This window comes from Choristoneura fumiferana, chromosome 15 (assembly GCF_025370935.1).
Source record: "Choristoneura fumiferana chromosome 15, NRCan_CFum_1, whole genome shotgun sequence".
NCBI lineage: Eukaryota > Metazoa > Arthropoda > Insecta > Lepidoptera > Tortricidae > Choristoneura > Choristoneura fumiferana.
In genome coordinates this window covers 9809156-9836242 of record NC_133486.1, presented here as the reverse complement: position 1 = coordinate 9836242, position 27087 = coordinate 9809156, and the positions used below count along the sequence as shown (strand labels likewise).

The window sequence follows — 27087 nt, the reverse complement described above, 5'->3', positions numbered from 1 at the left end:
TGAAAATCAGCGTTGTGCGTGGCCCCCTGCCTTGACTCATGCTGAGTGGACTCCTTTTAGAAATAGAAATAATTTATTTGCAAGAATACGGTTAGTTACATACAGGTCTTAACTTTTTTTAGACAACTGCCACAATACACTAGATTTAAGAATATTGTAAAATGGTTTTTTTGTTGTTGTTGTTGTTTCGAAATAAATTTGATTAATTCATTCACTCATTCATTCAGTCTGGCCCAAATGTAATCAATTTATTATAGAGAAAACACAATATTATCAATAACATTATAAATAAGCTATTCACGAACTACTTATTTAAGTCTACACATGGCAAGTTGGTATGATACGTAAGTAATTTATTCACAACCTGTTTATATCTATGTTATAATAGAAAATTCGATCAGAATCGACCTTGCCGGTTTATCGGAAGGACGCGTGCTAATGTAATTAAGACGAATTAATATGGCTGTTGATTAATTTAGTTATGAAATATTAGCAATCTCCACTCTTCTGAGGACGTGGAAATTGTGTGAAATAAAGCCTCGTTTATTTCCTTAACTTGCCTTTTTAGGGTTCCGGAGCCAAAATGGCAAAAACGGAACCCTTATAGTTTCGTCAAGTCCGTCCGTATGTCACAGGCATTTTACTCGAAAACTACAAGATGTATATCAATGAAATTTGGAGTACTGATGTCTTGTCAAAACGGCTATTTAGTTAGTTTTGTAGTAAAATTACAAAAATAAATATTTATAGGGGGGGGGGGGCTAAAATACGCAAAAAAATATGGAAAGGTAACGCTTAATAAATACTTTCAACGAAAATTGGGTTTAACTTGATCGGATATACCGTTTTTGAGTTATTGCCGAAAAACTGCGCTTCTTAAAAAAAAGGACGTAAGTGCCGTGAAGATACGCTCTTTTTCTGGTAATAGATTTTAAGACGTTTAGAGAGCAAAAGTTTTAATTGTGTTATAACGCACATAATATTACTTGATTTTTTTCGTAATGGCTAAGGAACCCTATCTTGTTGATTTTTTTTGCAAGAACACCCGCGCCGCGCACTTGTTTCAGGCCCTATACTACGAAGTGCGAAATTCGAACTTCGTAGGTATCTTGCCGTCCCGCTGACGCTTATATTATTTAATACGAGAGTGAGAGGGACGGTATGATACGAACTTGGATTTTCGAATTTCGTAGTAGCCCCCCCTCAAGTGGTTAAGAATTAAGATTTTAGGATTTTGCACACGTTTAAAGATAGAAACGGAGGCGAAACACACTGACGGCGGAGGCGGAGCGGTGCAGCGTACACAAAATGCAGCGCCACGCTTATTTCCCGCGCGGTATTCTGTGTGGCCCTTTCATGTTAGCTCGAATATTACAACCGGTACCGCCTCCGCTCCGCCTCCGCCGTCAGTGTGTTTCTTTTCTAGCTTCTTCAATCCCGCTTCCGTGGGAATATCGTGATAAAAAATTCTTTTTAAACTATGTTATCTACGTCTGTAAATAACTTACGTTTATAAAATAACATGTTAAAATACTGTTCTAGTTTTACTTTCGGCTTAAAATTTTAAAATATAAACGAAAGCATACTGCAACGATTTCCGTATTTTCCGTTTATGCATAACAGTAACTGCACCAGAGCCACCTAAAGCCCTTGACATACCGATCAAATGGAGGTCAAGGGAGCTTACTACCAAAAATGTCGACCATGCCACTTTGCTGGTGTCATGAGAAAGAATGTATGATGTAATGAATAAACATATCACTTGAAACATACACGCGTTGCACTTCACTACAAACAAACTCATTGTGAGTGAGACGGGTACTGTATGTTCACTTCACTAACATAGGGTCACCCTTTGCAAGGCGACACGACTCACGGTGCGGCCACATGCAGTCGCTCGTCGCTCGTTTGCAGCGATAAATCTGGTCACGTGACCCCATTTTGAATGTGATTTTGAATTTCCCGCGACTCAAAAAAGTAGCGTCAAGTCGCCACGTCGAGCAGCAGCGACAAGATTACTTCTTGGAAGCTGATTTCTTATTTAGTAGCAGTCGTGGCAGTGGTACAAATAAAAGAAATTGGAATGAATGAAAAAAAATGTGTTCTTGCCGAAATTGAAGAGGTTTTTTTTTCCAGCGATAAAGCTCAACATTTTCAGCTTTATTATCGCTATATGATGTCACGTGACCAGATTTGACGCTGGACCCTTTACTACGTGCAAAATTCGAACTATCGATATCGATATTCGAGCTATTATTTAAAAGAAGAGTGAGAGGGACGGTACGATACGAACTTCTATTATATATTTTCGTAGCAGCCCCTCAGGAACAGCCCGACAAGTTTCGACCTTTTCGGAAGACCTTTTTTGAGGGTGAGTGCGTTCACGACAGTCGAAACTAGTCGGGCCATTGAACGTAATGTCTAGGAAAGTACAGAACACTCTTCATGGTTTAACTCGCAAGAGACTGTTTATTTGTTTTCATTTAATACTAGTAGGTATGTAAAGTATATGTCAGGCTTTCAGGACAAAACGTTTAACTAAATATGAATTTGAATCCAACTTTTCTATTTTCTGGCCTGGCAGCCCTAAAATTGCATCATAAATTGCTATCAATGGTTATTTTTATCATACATACCTATAATGGAAAGATAACATGACAAGGCAACATACCCCAATTGGTACAGATGTTAATAAATAATGCACATCATTGTTAATTGGAATATATAACACGTAAAATATTTCACGGTTTTTTTGTACACCATTTATTAAATTACAGAAAAAACAAGTTTACTTACAAAAATCTGCAATTGTTTGAAAAATGTAGCGGACAGATTAGTGTTAGTAAAAAAGTTGATTTGCCCTTTATGTTTTTTATTGTAGCAAAAAGGTTCATCCCAGAAATCCAGTGGTGACTAGTATTTAGCCTTATAGTAGGAACAATTTCTTCATCACAATGACAAGGTACTGCCTATATAGGAATCAAATTATTTAGTTGACTTTAGTATGTAGTAAGACGGTTTCCAATATTATGTGTAATTTGTAATTTTTGTATATTTTTTTGGTTTTTCATTAGCTATTTCAATTAGATTAGGCCTAATCTTTTGCGATAAGCACTTATTTTACTTTTCATTATTTTGATAAACAAATTTGGTGGAATATCTTATCAATACCCTAAATAAAAGAGTAATATTATGTATTGACGACCAGATGGCCTAGTGGTTAGAGAACCTGACTACGAAGCTTGAGGTCCCGGGTTCGATTCCCGTGTTGGGGCAGATATTTGTATGAAAAATACAAATGTTTGTTCTCGGGTCTTGGGTGTTTAATAAGTATTTAAGTATGTGTCCATTTATTTATATAATTATATTTATCCCTTGCTTAGTACCCATAACACAAGCTTTGCTAAGCTTACTTTGGGACTAGGTCAATTGGTGTGAATTGTATTTATTTATAATATGACACAGTCTAAATCACAAAATCTAAACTTGAAATTTGGTACACTTAAGTACACAAGATAGACATGAGTGCTAAACAACTTTTGCATTTTCAATGGGAGCGAAGCCACAGGATAAAGCTGTAGGTATATTCCAAAACTGTAAATGTTTTGAAAATATATAATGAATATCTTAAATGTTTTCTGTACACTTAATTACATATGTTAATTTATACACTTCTCAAACATTTATTTTAATACCAGATGTTCGCAATAACAATGGAATATTTGGTAGTATGGTTCTCGGACTATGAGACTTGGGAAACTTAGCTTTTAAAGCCTATAGGTATTTCTTACTTTTACTTTTCAAATACAGTCAACAAAAATAAATCACGTACCAGGGTGGAACCATTTCATAATCAATTTCGCTATGATCTCTATGCCAAATGTATGGGATATCAACATGACATTAGTACTATTAGTAGCACAAAGTTTCCTTCCACCCTGGTGTGATTCAGTTTTGTTGACTGTATAATTGGTAAATCTGTGCATTGTTACTTTTTTAAGAAACTTTAGAGGAGGCACCCAGCAGTTTAGATTTTAGAGGAGGGAGGGGGACGCTCAATATTAATGAAAATTTGCACTTTAAAGATGAATATTTCGCAAACAGATCACTGAATAACCCTTTCAATATTAATATGCATTATTCATATTTGCAGAGTATACTTTTGGCGGTGACTTAAAATAATACGGTATTTGACTATTTTGTATATGTTTTATTAATTAAAACTACACAATGCCTGTTATCGAGTAGAGAAACAATTTTTAAGCTACCTTTACAAATAACAAAGTTATAAAGGTCTGAAATTCAAGATTAGACAGAGTAAGACATACGCGCATGTGACGTCACACGCCAGTAACGCCATACTTGCTGCATAGAGAAAAGCGTTTGAGAAAGAGACAGGTATATAGATTTTTCAAAAAATCACTATAAATCCAATTTTCAACCTATTTAAATTTTCTCTTCCCTAAACACTATCTGTATATCTATATTTTCATAATAATATTAAGATATGGCAAAATCAGTTGTCAAATACCATATTCAGCTACACACGATTGAACTGTTTAAGCCAGTGTTGCCATTCTTTCTATGTTTCTAAATAGAAATTGTTGTCTTAGTAATCCCCCAATTGTGTCAAAAAACCTATCCGATACCCCACACTATAGGGTTAGTTGAGAAAAAAAAACACTACTTGTATAGGAGGTACCCTAAAAATTAATATATATATGTTTGCTTTGTCTCGCAAAGCCCCATTTGGCACACTAAACTAAAGCGTTGGGTGGATGACAATTGAGCATAGTCAAGTCTTAGACAGAGTGATCTAATATTGGATCAATATTTCTCAATCATGGACAGCAATATATAAATAGATGGTTGCACTTAGATTGTATGATAAGGATATCAGTACTTTATGGATAGGTATTAAGCATAGCATTAGATGATTTATTTTCCTTATTCCATTATGTTCAGATTCTTTTATAGCACTGTATTTATTTATTTATTTTAAAGAAAGAAGGGGATAAAACATGACTGAATGATTTTCAACCAAACATTATTGCGTTATTTTGTATAATATATGGTGCGTAACAAAATACTCATGATTTAACAACTTTTGTTACTTGTGTGTGTTATGTGCACCAATGTAGGCACAGTGCATCCGATGGGTTGGCCTAGCCTAGCAACTTTATTTAAAGAACTTTTAGTCAAGTAATATACTAGGGATAAGTTTGCCTTTGTACATCTTATTATCCTGTGTTCTGTTATTTTCATGTGTTTTTATGTGAAATGAAATGATTTATTTTGCTGGAACATCACAGGTGTTACTACAATAAAGAGTTTTACAATACAATACAATATTATATATAAGTTACATAACATATATGTAGGTATATATGTATGTGTGAATGGGTTTGGACTAGGTCAATTAGTGTGAATTGTCCTACTTTTTTTAAAATATTTGTGGGCATATGTTTTTAAGGCCTTAAGCTGTTATGTTACCAGTGCATCACCAGATCCCTTTCAGTAAAAAGTAGGATCACTTTTTAAATTGCCTTGTTGTTCAATATTGGTCCAGAACAGAATGTACCCATTAGATTCTGGAAATGGGTCAATCAACTTTTTTACCGACACTAATCTGTCTGCGACATTTTTCAAAAAAATTCAGATTTTTGTAAGTAAACATATTTTTTCTGTAATTTAATATATAGTGTACATGAATACATGCCATCCTACGTAAGTTCAACCTATTAAACCATGAAATATGTTGTTGGAAGTACAACTTTTTGGTAACGCCAGCAGAGACAATTTTGGTAACGCAGGAGACGCCCAAAGTGTCAGTAAAATAGTTGATTGGCCCAAATACATCTGTTTGGTTTTCAAAAATGGAGTATTTCAGGGTTGACTTCTAAAACATAAATTGAGATTAAAATTTATTGTCAAAAAATATTATAATATTTAATATCACCTTTCAAAATAGCACCTATTCAGGAAACAATAAGGCGCAATCAACACAATGCAAGATTAATTTTATTTGTTTTAGCTTAATTTCAGATATTTATTTTTGATAATTTCATGGTTTGAAGGGCATAACCTAGATATAAACACATTATGCATTCTCTGTTTGCTACTGATTGTAACTCTTCAGTATTACAATTAACTAACATATTAGCAATTAAAATTAATATATCCAAAGCTAGGTCAATGCATTTTAATGGAATTTCTAACTGAATAAACTTTGCTACATCCTGGCTTGCACAACCTTACCATAGTATTTATATATTTAGTATTTGTATGTTTAGTATTTATATACTTCATTATTTACAATATTGAAGTATAAAGGTAAGATGTCATATGTGGTTATACACTGCCCAGTGAACTTTTCTAGTAGAGCACCGTCTCTTTCCAACTTGAACATGAACCTATCTATTCTTCTCCCTCACACCATTCACTTAATGGATAAGAGAAAGTAACAAGAAAAATAACACATCCCAGCCACAATCCTAAACCTGCCACTGGTATTGTCGAATTAAATTACAGATACGAATTTTATAGACATATTATAGACCCATAATTCACTCAAGAGCCAACGAAATACTATAGTAAACAACACATACTACTACTCCTAACCTATACCTACGTTTGAAGGGCTAATTATTGCACTATGGCATTGATGTTGTAATTATATATTAATAGCAGCGATGCCACTCCTACATACATATAAGCGAACGGCTGAAAAGTAAACATAAACAGGGAAACTAACCCTTTCTTCATGAGCCACCTTTGACGGCCCCCGTTGATAGAAGAAGTTTCCTCTCGGGAACACACTCATCCATTTTACAAGCACTCAACGGTAAACACAATCTGTGTTATTTATATTTGCACTAGTGGTCACAATCAAACTAAAATTCCACTTTTCGCTGCGCTAAACGCAGACGTCATTGACAAACAACCGTAGTGACGAGCTATTGCACTGGATCACATAGTATAAGAAAACACAACGTATTTTGAGGGCCATTGTGTTGTTATATCACAATTGTTATCACTTGAGGTTATTAGATTAATAATCACATCATTTACATCAGTTATTTATAAAAACGTACAAAGCAAAAATTACTCGTACAGACAGCATTCGCGACGTCGCACACTCGCATAACGTAACGTGCGATTTTGCTTCACACACTACGATAGTGACAGTTGAGCGCTAGCATCGAAAAATGTCCGAGTTAAACTAAAGTATATTAAACTATGGCAACACCGTTCCGCTCACAAAGAAGAGTAGTATCGATTGTAATTTGATTGCACTTACGATTGAACAAGCGAGTATAGTTCGGACACTATGTAATAAATTCACCAAACGATTACTTTATTAACTCGATAGATGTCACTAATTATACATGATAGGAAATTAATGTTTAAATTACAGCTGATCTCAATGAATAATCGACTTAATTTCAAGGTACAAGAGTTTCTAATGTGACTTGTCTTATGAATAAATCAATTGTTCGAGGTAGAAATAAAAGAGATAATTATTAGCAGATACGTATAAATTAAATTAAGGAAGTACGGTCTCCATCAGATATTTCGGAGCGGCCAAGGTGATCAAAAATATCGAAACCGGAACTCTAATACCTCAATCATAGAGTGCATGTACCGATATTTTTGACCACCTTGGCCGCTCCGAAATATCTGATGGCGACTGTACTTACTTCCTTCATTTAATTGTAAACATTTATTTTTACTTATCACGACTCGTTTGATTTGTAACAACGCCTACCAATACTAACCTATACCTGGTAAATAGATATTGGCATACAAAGCCATAAAATATATTGTAGTAGATTTGTACGACTAGTGCATAAAATGTGTAACTTTATCCGTGATGTGAAACGGACAGCCAGATCGACAGACATACAGACACACGAGTGATCCCTATAAGGGGTCCGTTTTGTCCATCTCTAGTAAGTATGTTTCTATTGTTTTGGATAACACCCAGACCGGCCCGTCATATGTCATCACATCATCATAATGTCAACCGAAAGACGTCCACTGCTGGACATAGGCCTCCCCCAAGGCTCTCCACTCAGACCGGTCTTGTGCTTTCCGCATCCACCGTGATCCTGCGATCTTAACCAAGTCGCTCCATCTTGTTGGAGGCCTACCGACAGCTCGTCTCCCGGTCCGCGGACGCCATTCGAGAACCTTCTGACCCCATCGGCCGTCAGTCCTGCGAGCAATGTGCCGTCGTATGTGCTTGAAAATTATTTTAAAAAATTGTAATTAATGATGTAGGTAGGCACAATCGCCATCAGATATTTCGGAGCGGCCAATTTGATCAAAAATATCAAAACATAATCTCTCATTAATAATAGAGTGCATGTGCCGATATGTTTGACCGAGTACAATCCAGTTGGAATGTAAATATAACATAGGTAGTGCCACTAGAGTTGAAGTCACGCTCACGCACATACGAACATGTCGTGTAATGAGAGCAGGATTTTGACTATTACTCTTTCATTTCATTCAGTCTCCTTATGCGCAATCCGTTATTATTGTAGAAGTTTGCTAAAAGTGGCTCCGAAGCGGTAACGTTTCGTGTGCTCTGCCCTACGAATAAATATATTTATTTATTCGTAGACTCTGCCTACCCCACTTGGGAGTACAGGCGTGATGTTTGTTTGTGCGTGTGTTTGTGGAAGTCAAGTATCTAACACAACAAGCGGGCATAAATATGTGATACGACTCTATTTCTACGGCCGGAAAGACGTGTCAGATATTTTTGCACGCTCCGCTGTGGCAGATATTAATGCTGGTGACTGTACACCTATATTCACATAACTAGGCTACTTTAATCTCGATATTCCTTTGGGATCGCTTTATATTTTTTATTTCTAGTCTTTTTGGGGCCCACTGCTGGGCAAAGGCTTCTCTTGGCCTCCGCATCCGCAACTACCTAACTACTTACTCACTCAGTCTTACACACTCGGAATCACGCTTCACCATTCCTTTCTGTCACTCGGTGCAGGATGAGGGCAAAAAGAGATAGTAAATGCGATCGCCAGCGCTCGGGCGTTAGACAACACGGCCTCAGTATCGGCACACATTACAATACTCTTTGATCGGCACAGAATATATAATAGTACTAACGTATCGGGCTACTACTACGAAGTTCGTATCGTACCGTTGACGCTAATTTATTTCATACGAGAGTGGGAGGGACGGTACGATACGAACTTCGATTCTCGTGGTAGCCCTACAGGACATCTCGCCATCTACGCCGCGGCCTGCCTTGCCGTCGGTGACCGTCGGGCGGTACCCACCATGTTTTAAACACCTCAAAGTGGGCGGCGACATTTGCCGCTTTTGTATAATCCAAAATACTAGGTACATTCGTCGTCGTCGTCTTTTTTTACCGTTTTCTACATTCTTTTATTTCCTCTTCGTTCACCAAGTCGACATAATTTTTCCATAGAGCAGGGCCCCTATTCCTTACCGGAAAACTACTATTATATCTGGCCTACCTGTTTGTCTATATCTGAAGCTACTAGAGATGTACCGTCTAGGCGGGAAAGCAGTGATAAATATTTTACGTCCTATTCTCAGACCTACCGAATATACACAAAAAAAAAATCATAACAATCGGTCAAGCTGTTTAGGAGGATTTTGGTCACAAACACTGTGACACGAGAATTTTATATATGTATTAGAGAAATTTTATATATGTACCTACTAGCTTTTGCCCGTGGCTACTCGGGAATTCGGTTATCGCGCACTGTGCATTTTTCCTGGATAAAAAGTAGCCTATGTCACTCTCTGGCCCATAAACTATCTCTATGCCAAAAATCAACTCGATCCGTTGCTTCGTTTCGAAAGACGGACAAACATACATACTAACACACACACTTTTGCATTTATAATATAAGTATGTATAAGATAAAGTTTGTCTTGTTTATTGCTATGATATAAAACAAGGTTAACAAGTAAATCATTAAAACGCAAACAAAACATTCTTGCCTAAACACGAACATGAGTTATGAAACTTAGCCGAATTCAATGATCGGTGATGCCGAAACAATTAGTCGGCTAGTCAGCCCATGGCCCATCTCTAGAAGCTACCCAACAAACAAACCCAGTCTTGAATGTCCACTTTTAAGTGAACAATAAATGCGGAAAATAATTAGCTAATCTGGGATTGGACAAAAGTGGAAATTGTACGAAGTCCGGAAAAAACCCAAATAGTTGGATTATAAAATCGTGCCGGCTATAAAGGACTACCTCGTCATAATATGATATTACATACATATTATGTAAAGTCGTAGACACTTTTTGACTTTTAAAATTGCAGTGTTGCCATGTGCTCGTTTGCTACAAACGAGCAATACTCCAAAGGGGCGTCGGGGCTTGAATTAATTCAAAACGGTGTAAATACATACTGTTTTTATTAGAAAATGAAACAAAATTCCTTACACTACCTAAATAAGGCACGATGTGTCGAAAGGAACCGCAAAGCACAAACGAATATTATCACGAAGCGATGCGGCGAGCAGCGGAGACTTGGGATTTACAATAACAGAATAACATTCGTTTAGAATAGAAAAACTCGGTCCCTGTACAAATAATAACTCATTTGGAATATTCACACATAGATAAGTTTAAATACAGCGCGCAATAGTGAGTGAAATCATTGCCTTCAAATAAAACGATAACAATATAAAAAAAGTAAGTCAAGTTTAAAAACTAAGCTCAATTTAATTAGCAAAACTTCGCACTATTAGCCATCAATTTATATGCATCTTACTTCCCTTTTGTTTTAGGACAAACCAAAGAGATGCGCAGATGCGACAAGAATATAACAAGTGTATGTATACCTGCTTGAAAGTTAGAGATACGCGTATTTTTGTCTATGTATTAATATTCAAAGTTTACAATTTTTTTGTTTTTACGAGTTCCAGCTCACAAGATACTTTCATTGTCTATGGCCACAGGAATCGATGTAAGTAATAAATATTCAAACAAATTCGTAGCATCTAAATATATTATATTAGAATAAATAGTCCTAAGATAAATAGGAAGCTTTGTAATATGGCAAAAGTGAAGTAAATTAGGAGTCGCAGTATATCAAGATTGTGAAATATTTAAAGTGGTTAAATATATAAATAGTGTATATTATATGTTGCAAGATGAAACTTTACATAATGTACAAGAAACATTTAAAAACAATATTTTACAATTAGTGTGCGCGTCAAAACAATTTATTACTTTTTTTAATAGTGTTTCGGCGTAACTAAAATTGTTTTAAAAAACATTTATAAAAATAATTATCGTGTGCTTTGTGCATGTTACATTATTTATAAGACGATATTTCGGTTATTTTTACAAAGTTAGCATCAGTATAAAACGTTATTATAAAATTTTACATCTAAAGCAACACATGTTTTAATTAATAATTACACGTCCCTAAATGATTACAATCTCTAAACAAAATGCAAAACGACGTACTGTCCAATAAATTACTAACGCGTTATTATTTATTAATTTTATAATACTATACTAAATTTGTAAATAATATAGGAATTATAATATCTTAATTTGTATGTCTTTGTACCAAAAATGTATGGTAAGAATATTGAAATTTAGACCTCCATCGCCTGAGAGAACGAGTGAGAGAGCAATTGTCTAAGTCTTGAAATCTGAAACTTTTCCATGCATGAAAAGTGGATTTCCGACCTCCATATTTAAGCATTACACATTTTTTTAACAAGAAAAAAACCAAATGCGGATGTTAACTCCAATATTTGTTTAACTAATGAGATGTATTTATCAGTCTACGATTTACACTCAGTACCAGAATGTGTACAACAAAGTTTCACAATTAATTATTGTCTCTGCGTAGCTAATAAAAAAAAAACTACACAACTTAGGGCCTATTTCAACACCCATTAATAAATTTAATGTGAGAGATAAATCTGATGCAGTCTTTGTTTATTCAGACACAACAAACAGAGAAAGCATAAGGTATACAAAATTTATCAATGAGTGTTTTTTTAAACTTGCCCATAATGTATTAATGATTGCTTCGAACTTTTTTTTTTAATGTTAAGCTTCCACTAAGCTTCGATGGGCTAACTAGATTCCGATTATTAAATTTAACTTAACGTATATTTCAAATCACAGATAAAGTTAGCCCTAGCGATTGTGTGGTTCAAAATGACCACAACGGTACAACTACAAAAAATTAGCTCGTCATTGTACAGAGAGATGATACTCTTGGACTTGTTTCGTACCATATATCTCTAATGCTGGCATTCCACTTGCGTGTACGAAAGAGATGTACTATTTCAATGGAGATGTCAATAGCGCAACGCGAATTTACAACGCCAAGTGAAGTGCCACCATAAATCTGACTTACTTAATTTTTAACCTGTAATTTCCTTCTCGTACGGTCATGGTACTTGTCAAGTTGTCATACAGCACTCTAAGTTTAAAATCCGTCTAAAACGACCAACGAGGTTATTAAAAAATTTAGAAAAATTATATATAATAAGAGCATCTCATCGCTACTTGGTTCTCAAAGACACGAGTTTCTGATCAGTCATGTAGGTTAGCCCAACTACAACTATACGAGGCCGGCGTACGAGAATATTGATATTTTCTAATACATTGCATGTGTTGCTAGGTTTACGGGGAGCGTATTTAGCACGCAATGGATAGCGAATTCGTCGCCGCGCTGGCCGAGCATAGTCGTGCTGGGTTAAGGTTTAAGGTTAAGGTTACGCTAGATTTAAGGGCCCGCGGGTTGGCACGTGAGTCAGTAATGGTCGAAGTCTGCGGTGGGCGCCACTGAGTATACTGACGGGGGTCTGGAACCAAATAACATTAATTAGTAGCTATAAAAAAAACATTAACACCTTAATTAGTAGAAATGCATGGAGAGACCGTCGGCCGTTGTCAATGTTGTGTCGGTGCTGCTAAACAAAAATGATACCCTACACTTTAAGTCTACTCGCGACCACGACCACTGCAATGTGGCTGAAACGCCGAGGTAATTATTACTCGTTTTGTGTCCCGGGACTTGTCACGCTATTAGCTACGTTATTAGTTATTATAACGATAACGAGTTTTACGCAAAAAATCGCATAGAAAACGGTCCAGCCGTTTGAGAACTACGATGCCACTGACAGACATTGTTTAAATATAACACCTCCTTTTTATCGTCGAGCGTTATAAAGAATATAATTTTAAAGGTATACCTTCAAAGACCGAATGTTCTCCCAGATGTAGAACGTAGATGTCACAGACAGACTAAATTGCGGCCACATGCAAGTCGCTCGACGCTCGTTTCCAGAGATAAAGTGACCCTATTTTGAGTTTCCCGCGACTCAAAAAAGCAGCGTCAAGATCTTGGAAGCTGATTTCATAACCTCCTTTAGTGGCAGTCGTAGCAGTGGTACAAAATAAAAGAAATTGGAGTAATAAAAAAAAATGTTTTTTCCGAAATCGAAGAGGTTTTTTTTCCAGCGATAAAACTCGACATTTTCAGCTTTATCTCTATATGTCACGTGACCAGATTTGTCGCTGGAAATGAGCGTCGAGCGACTTCATATGGCCACGCCTATAGGCATCAAACTTATAACACCTCTATTTGCGTCCAGATGCCTTATTGTCTAACATGCGAGCTCTCGCCATCGTTTTCATCATCTCTGTCTTCACCATCTTAAACCGTTAGACGGAAAGAAATAATGAATGCGAGTTTTGAAAAGAAGATGATGACTTTGGAGGTAATACCTGAGGGCGCGGCGGGGCGCGGGCAGGCGGGAGGGGCGCGGCAGACCCGACGCGCGCGGCTCCGCGCTGCTCGCCGGCCGCGGCTCCGGCGCCGGCGTCGCCGCTAGGAACACATTGTACATCTTAGGGCTGGCGCATACGTCCAACTTTTGCATCGGCATCTCTGCCCTAATAAGCCAATTGGCAGTATCTCATTTTCAGACATTTCGAGTGAACAGAGAAAATGAGAAAATTGATTTCGCGTCGTCTTAAGGTTTTATTGCTCTTAGGGGTTTTTGATCATGTTGTAGACAAGATACGGCTAAACTGCTTAGTTCATCTGATAGAGAATGTTTCAAGCCATGTTATGGTATATCCTCCTGAGCCCGAACCTGGATGTGGTTCACAAACTTTGTATTTTGGATTTTCTTTCAAAATTCTATAATTCTTTATTCAATGAACAACTTGACCGTTATTCTTAGCGTCAATTGATCTTTTATAAAGTACGCGAGGGCTCAGAAGGATCAATAACTCAAGTGGTTTTTTTTTTAGTTACTCTCAATTGCCTTATGACAGCGGTACTGCTTTGCTAAGTTTAGTACTTCTCGTGATTTCCACACGACCATTTAGTTGATGGAGGTGATGAGTAAAAAGACAAAAAAAAAGGAATAGCCAGTTAAAGTTACGCTTGATGTTCCACTATCACTGCATGACATCACGGGCCCTCACCCCCGAACTTTGACGCGCTTTATCATTTCTGTACTTGTATTGTCATTTAAACTGCATATCCGTACCAAATTTCAAGTCGGTACTATTAACCATTGAGGAGTTCCGTCTTGCGGAAACGATCCTGGCAGGACCACCAAGATGTCACTACCAGATTATTGTATTGTCACCAAATTTACATAAGTAAGTATGTAAAATTTCAAGACAATTGGACCTCTGGAAGTGGGTCAAATTTAGCTTCCAAGATTTTACACAAACAAATAAACAAACAGATAAATAAATAAAAAACATGGCAAGCTAAAGAAAAGCTTTTAAAAATACGTGTCCAATAGTTTATGATAATCTAATTGACGGACTAAATAGAAAAATATTTTTTTTGCCAGGAAACCACCCAATTACAATATTTTCTAATATTGTAATGAGGGCTATCGTTTTTTGTCTCACTAGATGGCGCACTGTTGCGTGAGGTTTTTAAGTATGGCTTTCAAAGTCTGTTATTACGGGCGTGAAAACAAAGTTTAGATTAAAATCATATTTAATACACCTTAAAACCATAAAAATATCGAGCATGCCACAGTGTTGCATAGTTCCCGTTTTGTTCGGAAAAAAGGGAGGACAAAGGATTCCGAAAGACAAAATTGTCTCAAAACATATACATTAATTGCCCCGGAACGCATATTTGTCATAATTAATTTCAGGTATTACAAAATATTCACAAAATTATTCTAATTATAAATAAACCCGCGTTGCTCACCCAAAAACTATGAGATTTGACATTTCGGAGACCTCACGCTACACTAGCGCCTCTAGTGGTGAATTTATACGCGATAGCCCTCATTGGGTTCCAATTATTACCTGGCGTCGGCTTTAGTGTAGGGCCTGACGCTGGTCGCGCCACACGAAGCTGGGAGGCCCCCGCTACCGAATACGGCCGCGTCGTCGGTGGCTGTCACACACAATAAACGTTACTACTCAATATTAGTGTGTACCTAATCAAAATCAAACACCAAAATGTTTTTTCTGTAAACAGACCGCAATGGCTCCCCTGACCCCTTATATATTTCTTTTTTTTTAGCATTAGAAAGAAGGTAAACGATTTTGACGTGTCCTTTTATTGAAAAACACTTTTGAAAAATAAGTCACAGCAAATAGTAACAATTAGCAAGGACATATGATCATTGACATGCTTTTGGTATCATACATAAGTAATAGTTACTGTTTTTTTTTAAGTTTTTCAATAAAAAAAATGTTCAAGATTGTTTACCCTTTTTGTAATGCTAAAGAAAAGAAGTATAGGGCAAGACTTTCGCCAATCTTTTTTAATAAACTATCCAATAAGTCATAAGGTTTTGAATAGGATATAACAGTATGTTAAATGGTGAACTGAAAACTATTTATTAGTCACTACTTTAAAAAAAAACTCGTAGCTCAAAATAGATAATTTTTCTAAGTGAACTTTATAGACATTACATTAAGGTTTAATTTTGTTGACATATTGATTTTAGATACGAGATTTTTTCAAAGTAGTGACGTATTACATTTTGAGTCTTATGGATTTACACGGTCGCTCGTGCGATCGATTTTAGCTCTTGCCCTATAATATAACACATTACTTACATCTTACTTTAACGTGTTACTTTTTGTACTAAATACCAGAACGTGTTACTTTTTTGTACGGTTAAAAGCATTAATATATATACGTTACCAAGACGTCAAAAATATCTATACACCTTTATGCCCCCAAACATAAGGTCGATGTACATATTTTCACGCTATGGCTGCATATACATTGTTGCATTCGACTGTACTACCAGCGCTTTCGGAATGAAGAAGAATGCGCAGCAAGAAAGTCATTTTTTCAAAACAAAATGTACAAATTATCTTGACTATGAAAGCTAACATAACAAAGTAAATTAAAAATATAAAATTACATAATACAGCTTTTTAGCTCAGAGATCTGAGCAAAGCCGCGGACGGACAGACAGACATGGCGATACTATAAGAATTCCGTTTTTGCCATTTTGGCTATCGAACCCTAAAAAGGAATGGAATTACAGGGATGTACGTATAGGGTCCCTATGTTTGTATTTTTAATGCACTGTTTGGGTAAATATAAAATTATCGATCCTTTTATCTTTTATTTTTGAGTTTCTTGCCGGATTCTTCTCAACAGAGGTTTTTCCGAAACGGTGGTAGTTTTTTCTGACGTTCATAACTAAGTGCTTGTTTATAGCCTTAATTTAATAAAGATATTTTGACTTTGTAGTGCTCTTGTGCTTCTCTTGTTTCTGATGTCCTGTCAGTCGTTCAAAGGTTAACTGGAAGAGATCCCTTCAAGTGCACCTACATTTAGTAAGTGTACCGCAAAGCATTTTATTTATCGCTTCGACTTAATAAGAGGCTTTATATAAACTTCATCCTCACAAATAACTTGCCCAGGTGACCGGTACAAGGACAGGCACCGTGTTCCGATGTAAATGTTGGAATGAGATGATTTAAGTGGTCGAACCGTATAGTCATTATAGCGACCGTAATAAGCGGTGAATGACGTCAATAGAACGTTGTCTATGTAAACAAAATGGCACCGTTCCGAGGAGGAGGAGCGGTATCAATTACGGCCGCTATATGACGGCACCGCTGTTTCTAGGAAACCAAAGCTTAAGCAAGCATAGATCACGGAACTTACCGGCGCGTGATTGTTGCGCATAGACACTGGCACGCTGATGCCGCTCGCTCGCAGCTGACGTCACAAACATGGGTTAGGCACAGTTTGTTAATAAACGAGTAGCGTCATAACAAACAATACTGCGATTTTTTACTAATGATTTCTACTCTCATAGTCCGAGGCGAAAATTCCAAGTTTTGTGATTTTGAAAAATATCTCCAGTGGGGAATTTTCATGGCATTTTTAACCTGTCATAGTGACTTCTCACTTGTCGACTCTACCTAAATGATTTCGATATATTAGACTTTAAATTAGATTGTCGTAAACTTATCATATCATGTTATGTAGTGCGTTCTTTTTCCGCATACAAATGGATAGGTATTTGACTAAAAGACTTCTTGAACTGGAAAATATGAAAAAAAAACATCTTTTTCTTTTATAGTGACATTAATGGAACAATTGTTAACATTACAACAGAAGAATGTCAACAATAAAAATTGAAAAAAAAAAAACTGAAATTATTAAATTAGAAATTGTTATCCATTCATTGTTCATTGCATATGTCTATTTCAGATTTTTCAACTGTTGGAAAGTTAATTGGAAGAAATCGCTCTTTAACTTTAGGTCGCCTGTTGTTTATCTCTACTTTTAATCTTCTTTAGTACCTATGTTGGGTATAGATATATGTATGTATACCGGAAGTCGATAAGTGAGAAGTCACTTTGACAGGTCAAAAAATGCAAAGAAAATTCCGCTCTCTGATTATCTCAGTTCTTGGGCCGCGTTTACACCAGAGATGTGAGAGGATGTGTTGCGAGGACTGTTTTTCACGAACCAATAGGAACGCTTCATTTACCTATTCTCGAGCAACACCGCTCTGGTGGAAACAGCCGAGCGGAGCGAGGCTAGGTAAATGAAGCGTTCCTATTGGTTCATGAAAAACATAACCGTCCTTCGGGCAGTCGGGTAAAAACACATTTCTCGCAACACCGTCGCTAGGGTGGAGCGTCTATGTATGGAGAAAAAAAAAGTTGTTTGATCGCTCTCGAATACCTCTAAAAACTTGCATATGGACTAGTTTCTTACATAAATATTTCTATATTATTTTTTCGACATATGTTTTAGCCCTCTACCTTACCTCGAAGATTTTAATTCTTGTATTTTTTAGGCTCAAAAGTGTTTACGTATGTGTATCAATACATACAGTTTCGTGTTACAAGTCACATAAGCATACTTAAACGAAAATTGGTGGTATTGGTAGTTTTGGCAGTCTATTTAATTTATAATTTTGGTACAAAGGCGCGTTTGGTGCGTTACAAAGGCGTTTTATTTAAACTAAGGTATTTGAATAAGATGACAACATAATTTTAGGTAAAAACACAATATTTTACGAAATTTGACATACCAGTTTTTTTTTAATCTTTGAATTACAGTAGAGGGCTCAAAGTAGGTTTGAATATTTTTATTTTTCTCATAAACCTTTGAACAAATCGCAACTTTTTAGCACTTTTCAGCATTCAAAATCCAAAAAAAAAATTCGCTCCACCCTAATCTTCGGACATTTCTGGTTGAAACACAGCCTTGATTTATACAATGAACAATTTGTACTCCACATAGTACACTCGGCAGTTATTCTCACAATGAGGGTTTCATGACAAGTGACATATCAATCACTAGATGGCGTTAGTAACGAGAAGTTCGTTTGACGTTACGTCTTGTGATTGACTAATTTAGTTATTCAACCAATCACAAACGTGACACAAATGTCAAAAATGTCGAGCGGACCTCACGATTAAACCACCATCAACAACAAGTCTGTCACAGAAACCATTGGTTTGTACTTTTTAAACTACGCGAAGAGTTATGAGGCTACCATTTTTAAATTAATAGACCTCGATCCAAATTGTTAAGACATTCCAAACACGTATTTTCTGATAGGATAGGATATTCTAGTGCGCTAGTATTGTTCATTATTTTCTATGATCATGGTAACTGATTGTACATACATTACAAAGAGACAATGAAGTTAGACACAAACATGTATTAATTTATTATGATACATTGACACATGAAAACTTCATTTATTAGATAATGGACTTGCTGGACCCAAAACCTATGTAACACACATGAGGATTAGCATTTTTTATGATTATGATAGTTTTAAATAATTTTTTGAATCAGGCGATTCAGGCGTTACTTTGCGGAGGCCCATTTCAATGAACTAAAACAATTTCTTTGCTCACCCGCGACCTTAACTTACTTTTGACATAAGGTCGCGGGTGAATAAATAAATTCTTTTAGTTCATTATTTTATGATAGTTTTATTTTTAATAAATAGGGTAGAAGGCTCGTAAGTTAAGTTAGGCTAGGAGCCATATTTAAAAATACATATAACTGAAGTACCTTCACAGACTATTTGACATCAACAATCAATTGACATAGTTTTGTGAGTAGTGAAAACGTGTTTCTCCCTTTGATTTTGTATGGTAATATTGATCTGTGATGTCATAATATTAGACAACTTACTTTTTATTTATTTCACAGTTAACTGACACTTAAATCTGATTTCCCCAGTGGAAATTAAATAGTTTTTAGGGTTCCGTACCCGAAGAGTGTCCAACGGAGCCTTATTAATGTCGCCACAATGTTCGTCTGTCTGTCTGTCACATCCGCACAGGGCTGTATCTCAATAAAAATAATAGATAGCTGATTTTAATATGTAATGTGTGTTTTTATGCCGCTACAACAACAAATAACATAAAACGACCCCACACTGCAAACATTTTGGTTATAATTAGATACTGGATTTTTATGGATACGGTGCATATATCCGACTTGTACTTGGACTTGGAATCCAACTACTGGAAGTTGGTCGACTTTAACTTTTGCATGATTTGATTACAGATAGACAGACAGACAACGGGACAGGTGAAACTAAATAAAAGCTTGTAAAAATGGGCTTGTAACTGCGACAAAAATGTGCGCTCGATGAATTTTAAGTCATGGTTTTAAACAGTTGTTCAGGGGACATAGCCATGGCAACACGATACAAGAAAAAGTTGATCGACCCATATTTTGATGTCAAATACCCTATTACAGGTTCTAACTGGTTTAAAGGTCTGGTTACCAAGCCATAAACTCCCAAAAAAATGCCCTAATAGTTTCGCTGTGTTATGTAATAATAATAATACCTAGCCGTTTTCGGCTACAGTGTTTTGAGTGCGTATTGCAATTATGTCAATGGTACTCTAACCTGTGCTGTTTGCAAAAGAACGTTCTCTGCAAAGATCGGCTATGTGTTATGGGCAATGTTATTATACGTACATCTCTTGGCGCCACCAGCTGGCTCTGGGGCCGGTCCCGCTTGATCGTTTCCGTGCCTTGCCGGACCAGCGCGGGCGGCGCTGTGGGTAAAACCGCCGCTTTCGGCCGGGACAGCTCCAAATCCTGTTGATATTTTTGCTAGATAAATATTATTTAACCTTAGAGGCGATTTACTGATTACATAACTGACTGTTGTAACGAATCTTTTGCTTTGAGGGCCTTTGCACACCGCGTTTTTTCATGTAGATGGCGTTTGACGACAAATAGTTCGCAAATTATATAAATAGTAATTTGAAAAAAAAAAAAAGCTTGTGTGTAGGGGTACATACAGCACACGCACCGGATTAACGAAGATCCAGGTTCGACCCCTGACTCCCATACTTTATCTTCTAGATTTTTCAAATGTATTCTAGATTAAGTGACTTCAAAAAGTTAATATATTGACCCGGATAACTCGCGTCTTAAATCGAGTTTAGCCTGACATGTAACTTTACAGAGCGATGTTGTTAGTGTTGTGTGCTACACTACATTTGACAGTTATAATGAAAATGATGATGAAAACGCGGGTAGTTGTGTGCCAGTGTCAGTTTCGTCGGGTAGTCGCGCGAGCAGAGCGGCGGCGCGCAGTGCGCGTGTTGCAGCAGCCGCAGTCGCGTTGCTCCGAAGAGGAAGGGCTACGGATTAGCCCGAAACATGTCGGGCTAAACTCGATTTAAGACGTGAGTTATCCGGGTCAATATATTTAATATGAATGAGTCTCACGGTAGTTTCATGTTCAAAAAAGACTAATTTTTTAAAGCCAGTCTTACCTGTGCGTCATCCAGCGTGTATGAATCTCTGCGTATGGGCGGCGCGGGCTGAGTGGGGCTCAGCGCGGGATTCGACGCGTAGACGCCGCGGCGCGCCATATTGCTCGCGCGGAGCGGCAACGCGCGAGGCACATTAGTATTACCTGTAACAGATGAAAAAATATAAGGCTGCGGCTCCACTGAGGCGGAGACGACCGGAGCGGAGAGAAGACGTGTAGGGATCGACCTCGAAATTATAATTACATCTCGTCTCCAAGATGTGGATTTCAACTAATATGATTGGTCGATCCTACACGTGTCCTCTCCGCCTCAGTGTAGCTGTAGCCTTAAGCCAGACAATATTTCACTATTCATGTGTCTTAAAAGAGTAAAAAAAATATATATTTTTGTTCACCAGTTAGATGATCAAAAATACAGGACACATATTTTTGCTTATGTCAATTAAACAAAAAAATATGGAGATACAGCCAGTTTAAGTTCCGCGTGACGTCACGCCGTGCGCCACTTTTTAGCATCAGCTTCATTTTTGTCATCTTTTATTTGATGGGGCTGCTGTTTCACCACCTATTGATTAATTTTAACTGACTGATAGATGTGCTGCCGTCATCGTATATTCGAATAAAACAATCAGAGACGGCATCACATTTATCCGTCGAATAAATTTAATCAATGGATGGTGAAACAGGGGTGACAAAAGAAAAAATCGTGTCCAATTCACCGATATTTGGGCCAATCAACTTTTTTACCGACACTAATCTGTCCGCGACATTTTTCAAACAATTGCAGTTTTTTGTAAGTAAACATGTTTTTTATGTAATTTAATAGATGGTGTACGTGAATACATGTCATTCTACGTAAGTTCGACCTATTAAACCGTGAAATATCTTGTTGGAAGTACGATTTTTTGGTAGCGCCAGAGACAATTTTGGTAACGCATGAGACGCCCAAAGTGTCGGTAAAATAGTTGATTGGCCCACTTACAGACAATGCAATAAGATTATCAATCTAATTTTCCTTACCATTACAAATTTCAACAGTAAACTATTGATTAACCTGTCCTCTCCCAGAGGCACAAATTTGTGCCTAAATTCCTTTGATCCTGTTATCCTGGGAGATGACAGATTAATAACGTAATTATAATTATAATTTGTTCTCCTCTCTGTGTATTTGTATTTTTATTTTTATGTGCAATAAAGAGTTTACATACATACATACATAATTATGAATGAGGTACCTGGTATCCTGCTAAGCTCTTTATGTGAGCTGTACTGCCTCAGTTTGGAAGTCGGAAGACCAGTTTTCCTCGCGACAGCCACTGGAGGTGCCATCATTCCGTATGACCCTAGAAAATAAATTTAACAACTATAAACAACCAGCTTTTGCCCGCGGCTTTGCTCGCGCAAAATTAGTATGTAGTTTAAAACTTTTTTGATCCCACGGGAACCATACATTATTTCGGGATAAAAAGTAGCCTATATGTTAATCGAGGGTAGGTATTAGGTATATATTACCTGTGTGCCAAATTTCAAGCAAATTCGTTCAGTAGTTTTTGCGTGAAAGAGTAACAAACATCCAAAAATCCATCCATTCAAACTTTCGCGTTTATACTCGTAAAATTAGTATTAGTAAGATCTACTTTGTTCACCCTTGACCTTACGATGATCATTGGATCGGTGCCAAAGTGACAAGAGCAACATTTTATTGAATTTCGCTATTAGCTTTGGCATACAATAGAAGTAACGCTGATCAGTGCTAAGTCATATAAAGGGTTAAATTAAAACTCACCTGTGCTTATAGATTTGACAGGTAAACTAGGCCCAAACATCTTCTTCTCGGGGCTGACTTTCCCTCCTAAAATGTCCCTTTTCGCCGACTTCTTGACCATAGTCGCACTATTGATGACTGTAGCGTTCATATCATACGTCCTGTCCATCGAGGAGTTGGCACTGGGGGCTTTGGCGACGGTGTAAGACTTGTCTCCCACCATATCGTATATGGGCGATATGGTCGCGTGGATGTTGAGAAGGTCTTTGGTACCCCTGTGGAAGGTCACGAGGGGTGTGGAGGACGTTTGTGATCCTGGAATGATAGTGGAAGGTTGGGGGCTTTGGTGTTTGTATGCTGAAATAAAAAAATAAGCTTAGGGTGGATACGAACAAGCCAGTTTATAAGGGGGGGGAGGAGGTCAGGAGGTTTGTGACACAGGAACAAAATAATTGCAGGTGTAGGAAGGGGGGGGGGAGGCTAAATAGATGGCCCTTGCAAGATTTGATGATTGTGACCCTCCCCAAAATTACTCTCCGCCGGGTACAGTCGACGAAACTGAATCACGTACCAGGGTGGAACCTTTTCGTAGTTAATTTAGCTATGTCAATGTTTTATTTGTCAATATTTTTTAGCGCGCAATGACGGCCTCAAGGTCCCACCGGAAGACTAGCGCTGGCTCTCGAGCCGGCATTATGCTGAGGTGGGTCCGTTTCGTGACACAGTTTTCCCCATCTGTCTGTCGTTTTTGTAATTGTCAGTACCTACTGTAAGTCAATGTCACGAATAAATGTATTTTCTTTCTTCTATCTTTCTATGTTTTTTTTGGTAAATGTATGGGATGTCAACTTGACATTAATAGAACAAAGGTTCCAGCCTAGTACCATCAAACCAACTGAATCGTGACCCACTGTAGAACCTTTTCGTAGAAAAAAGTCAGAATAAAAAAGTTATGATGAAGTCGCATTGCTTGACAAGGGAATTCATTATAACACTTACAGTGAGAACTTCTACGGCGGGTCAGAAATTAAATGTTTCGACTGTACGTGATTTAGTTTTCTCGACTGTACACATGACCCATGAAGGTTCCAGTCTTCCAGAGCTCGTATGAATAAATGTGTAGTTATGTATGACTTACTAGGGTCAACAGTGTCGGGAACGCTCTCGGGCGGACTCGACGAGCTAAACGTGCCAGTGTCCGTGCTCTCACTCGAACACACCATCGCGCGCTCCTGCGAACCCCACCCCTGAAACATTTCATCATCATCATCATCACCATCAACTCAACCCAGAGACAACCTATACAGGTGAAATTTGCGATTCCGTGCCGTCACCGTTTTTTAAGCAGCTGTTTGGTCGCACCTTAAAATGTCAAATCACCTTGGCCGACTTAATTTTTTGCTGTTGCATGTCACCACCGTCATATTATTATGTATACCAAATTTCAAGTCAATTTGACCACTGGAAGTGGATCGAAAATTAACTTGCAAGATTCCCCGAACACAGCTTTGCTTGCTTTGGGACTAGGTCAATTGGTGTCAACTTGACACTGCGAAGTGTTTCATGATATTTGTTTACGATTTGAGTCAAACAAGTAAATATACGAGGTGAAAAAAAAGCTTGTAATATTGTCGACTTACCTCCCGCAGCGTCCTCTCTCCAGATTCAATAAGATTTGTTGTCGCCAAATTGATATCTATCAGAGCATTCTCATCTTTTTTGGGATATACCACAGTAGCATCCAACGAGCTAGCCCGTGGCGAGACCTTAAACGTAGAATACCTCTTTGGAGTATCTCTAGTCGGCTCCTCTTTGTCCGAACTATTCACGTTCATTCTTCTTCTAGACAACAACTCTGAAGCATTCTCCATACTCTGCCGGGGCACCGTTATAGTCTGATTAGGGAGCTGTATAGTTTTCACTGTCTCTACTTGATTAGGCAGTTTTTCAGGCTCAGGTAAAGCCTTCCTAGCTAAAGAGAGCTTCTGTCTGGCTTGTATAATCTCATTCAATTCCTGTTTATCCATGGTCACGTTCAAACTGTTCCGACCCAAATCAGGAGTTCGTGGCATGTTCATATCCTTGTAAAACGCGTTGTCTTTCTCAAAAGTAGAATTCAAGTTTTCCTTTTCATCTCTCCTGAATTTCATGTTAGAATAATGTAATGTGACTGTTTCTGACATCTCTGTTTTGAGTGTTTTCAATGTGTTCTTGTCTCCATTTTCTACTAGAATTTTGCCAGGGTCGATTTGGCAGGCTTCTTCTCTCGATTTAGTATAGCTTTCGGAATTTTTGATGCCGGAATCGCGTTTGGGGAGGTGGTTGAAGGGTTGGTGCCTCGGTCTTGCTGATAGTAGCTTTTCGGATTGGTCTAGATGAGTGAAAGTGGCAGAACTGAAGATGTTCGAGTCTGTGCTTTCTCTGGCTTTTGAGGTGTTGGAGACGACGAAGGAGGAGTTGACTGAGCTGACGAGGCTAGGAGGGAGGGAGTCCATGAGACTGTCGTTGTCAGGGTACGTTGTTTGCGAGAGGAAACTGGTACTCATGTCCTTTTCTTCTAGTATGCTCAGGGTCATGCTTGTCATCATTGGGTCTATGCTTTCACGGCCGGACACTGGAACCCCTGTAACACATTCATGAAGAAACTTTAAACTGAATACCATTATCGTCCTTTCCATCCTAAGTGTGCCCAACTGCTAGACATAGGCTTCCTGAGAATATGAAGGCTTGTTGTAGTTCCTACACGAACATGGTGCGGATTGGGAACTTCACACACACCATTAAATTGCTTCGTCCATGTCCGAACGTTTCCTCACCACGTTTTTATTTCAACGAAAACGCAGTGGTAAGTTTCAAATATAATTTTTCGCATAAATCCAGAAAACCTCAAGAGGTGCGAACCTGCTTGAGATCCCGGTCGGTTAAATCAATAGACTACTGCGGATTTTTTTATTTAATGTTAAAAAAGTAATCGTGGTGAATTGTAACCGACATTTTAAAAAAACCAACATTCTACTACCACCGGTTCGCAAAAACATCCGCTGAGAAAAAGCCAGCGATAAACTCGACTCGACCATGTTTTGAAAACAAAAGTACCTAGAACTTTACTACATTTAATATTAAGAAAGTATAAGAGTTCTCACGTAATGTATCTGAATCTCTCTGCGGAGGCAAAGATTTCCTACTGTCTAATGACTCAGGGTTGAAGTTCCCGGAGCTCTCCATCATGAGGGAAGACACGAGACTTGGGGGTGACATTCTCATTAGTGACTCGCCGCTTTGGTACATGTTGAGGCTGCCTCGTTCGTTCATCATGTTCGTGAGGCCCCTAAAAACAATACCACATAGTTACAATAATTAAAATGGCATGTATCAAATTACATAAAGTTTGAAGAATATATGACAAAGTATACAACGGTAGTGATATATTTTTTTAATTTCCTGCATTCGGAATTGTTATAAAAAAAACAAACGGATTTAACATTCAAAATTCGTGTAAAAGCAACTTGTTTTCATATCTCCCAAGGCAAATTTCACTCACTTCTGGTTAACAGTACGACGAAATTTGGTACAGACAGATAGAATGACAATAAAAGCAAGAGAACTGTATTTTTTTAATAAAAACCACTCAATATGAGTGACTCTTAACGTTCGCACTGTCCATCCCTCATTGGCGGTAAAAAAAGCGCCAATAAAATGCCGTAACGTGACCGATTTTCACCAATCATAAAGGTTTATAATTCCCGTCATCGCCAAAGTAAATGCAACTTATACCTGAATGGTTTAATAATTAAACCATTTGTTCAATTCGAAAGTACCTCTAAATAACAAGAAAGGTGAATGACGGCACGTTATTTCATACGGTTGCACTTTCGCTTGCTTTTTTATAATTTTGGCAAGTCATCAAATTGTCAGGGAAGTAATCGGTGCTTTTTTGCCACTCTTAGTTTAAAATGTCTTAATAAAAGCAACTACGGCGATTACAAAACAAAACCGTTTTTTGCTTCCATATTCCGAAGACAACTCATCCATCGATTTTTCAAC

General features: G+C 37.5%; 2 protein-coding genes across 5 annotated transcripts in view; both read right to left on the bottom strand.

Moving 5' to 3' along the window:
- lilli (AF4/FMR2 family member lilliputian) overlaps positions 1-7159 on the bottom strand; it is a 213632-nt gene extending 206473 nt beyond the window's left edge. Inside the window, exon 1 of the mRNA XM_074098528.1 lies at positions 6755-7159. Coding sequence (XP_073954629.1) covers positions 6755-6765 — 11 coding nt within the window. The 5' untranslated portion in view covers positions 6766-7159. The remainder of the gene's footprint in view (positions 1-6754) is intronic.
- Positions 7160-12406: 5247 nt separating this feature from the next.
- Positions 12407-27087, bottom strand: part of LOC141435441 (uncharacterized) — a 32717-nt gene continuing 18036 nt past the window's right edge. The window contains exons 5-15 of one of the 4 annotated variants that reach the window (XM_074098118.1): positions 26187-26371; positions 24684-25666; positions 24182-24290; positions 23065-23400; positions 22514-22621; positions 21280-21422; positions 20471-20593; positions 17168-17221; positions 15337-15427; positions 13777-13879; positions 12407-12851 (exon numbers count right to left, since the gene is read on the bottom strand). In XM_074098118.1, coding sequence (XP_073954219.1) covers positions 12800-12851; positions 13777-13879; positions 15337-15427; positions 17168-17221; positions 20471-20593; positions 21280-21422; positions 22514-22621; positions 23065-23400; positions 24182-24290; positions 24684-25666; positions 26187-26371 — 2287 coding nt within the window. In that variant the 3' untranslated portion in view covers positions 12407-12799. The remainder of the gene's footprint in view (positions 12852-13776; positions 13880-15336; positions 15428-17167; positions 17222-20470; positions 20594-21279; positions 21423-22513; positions 22622-23064; positions 23401-24181; positions 24291-24683; positions 25667-26186; positions 26372-27087) is intronic. The other 3 variants (XM_074098119.1, XM_074098120.1, XM_074098122.1) reach the window with 3 other exon arrangements.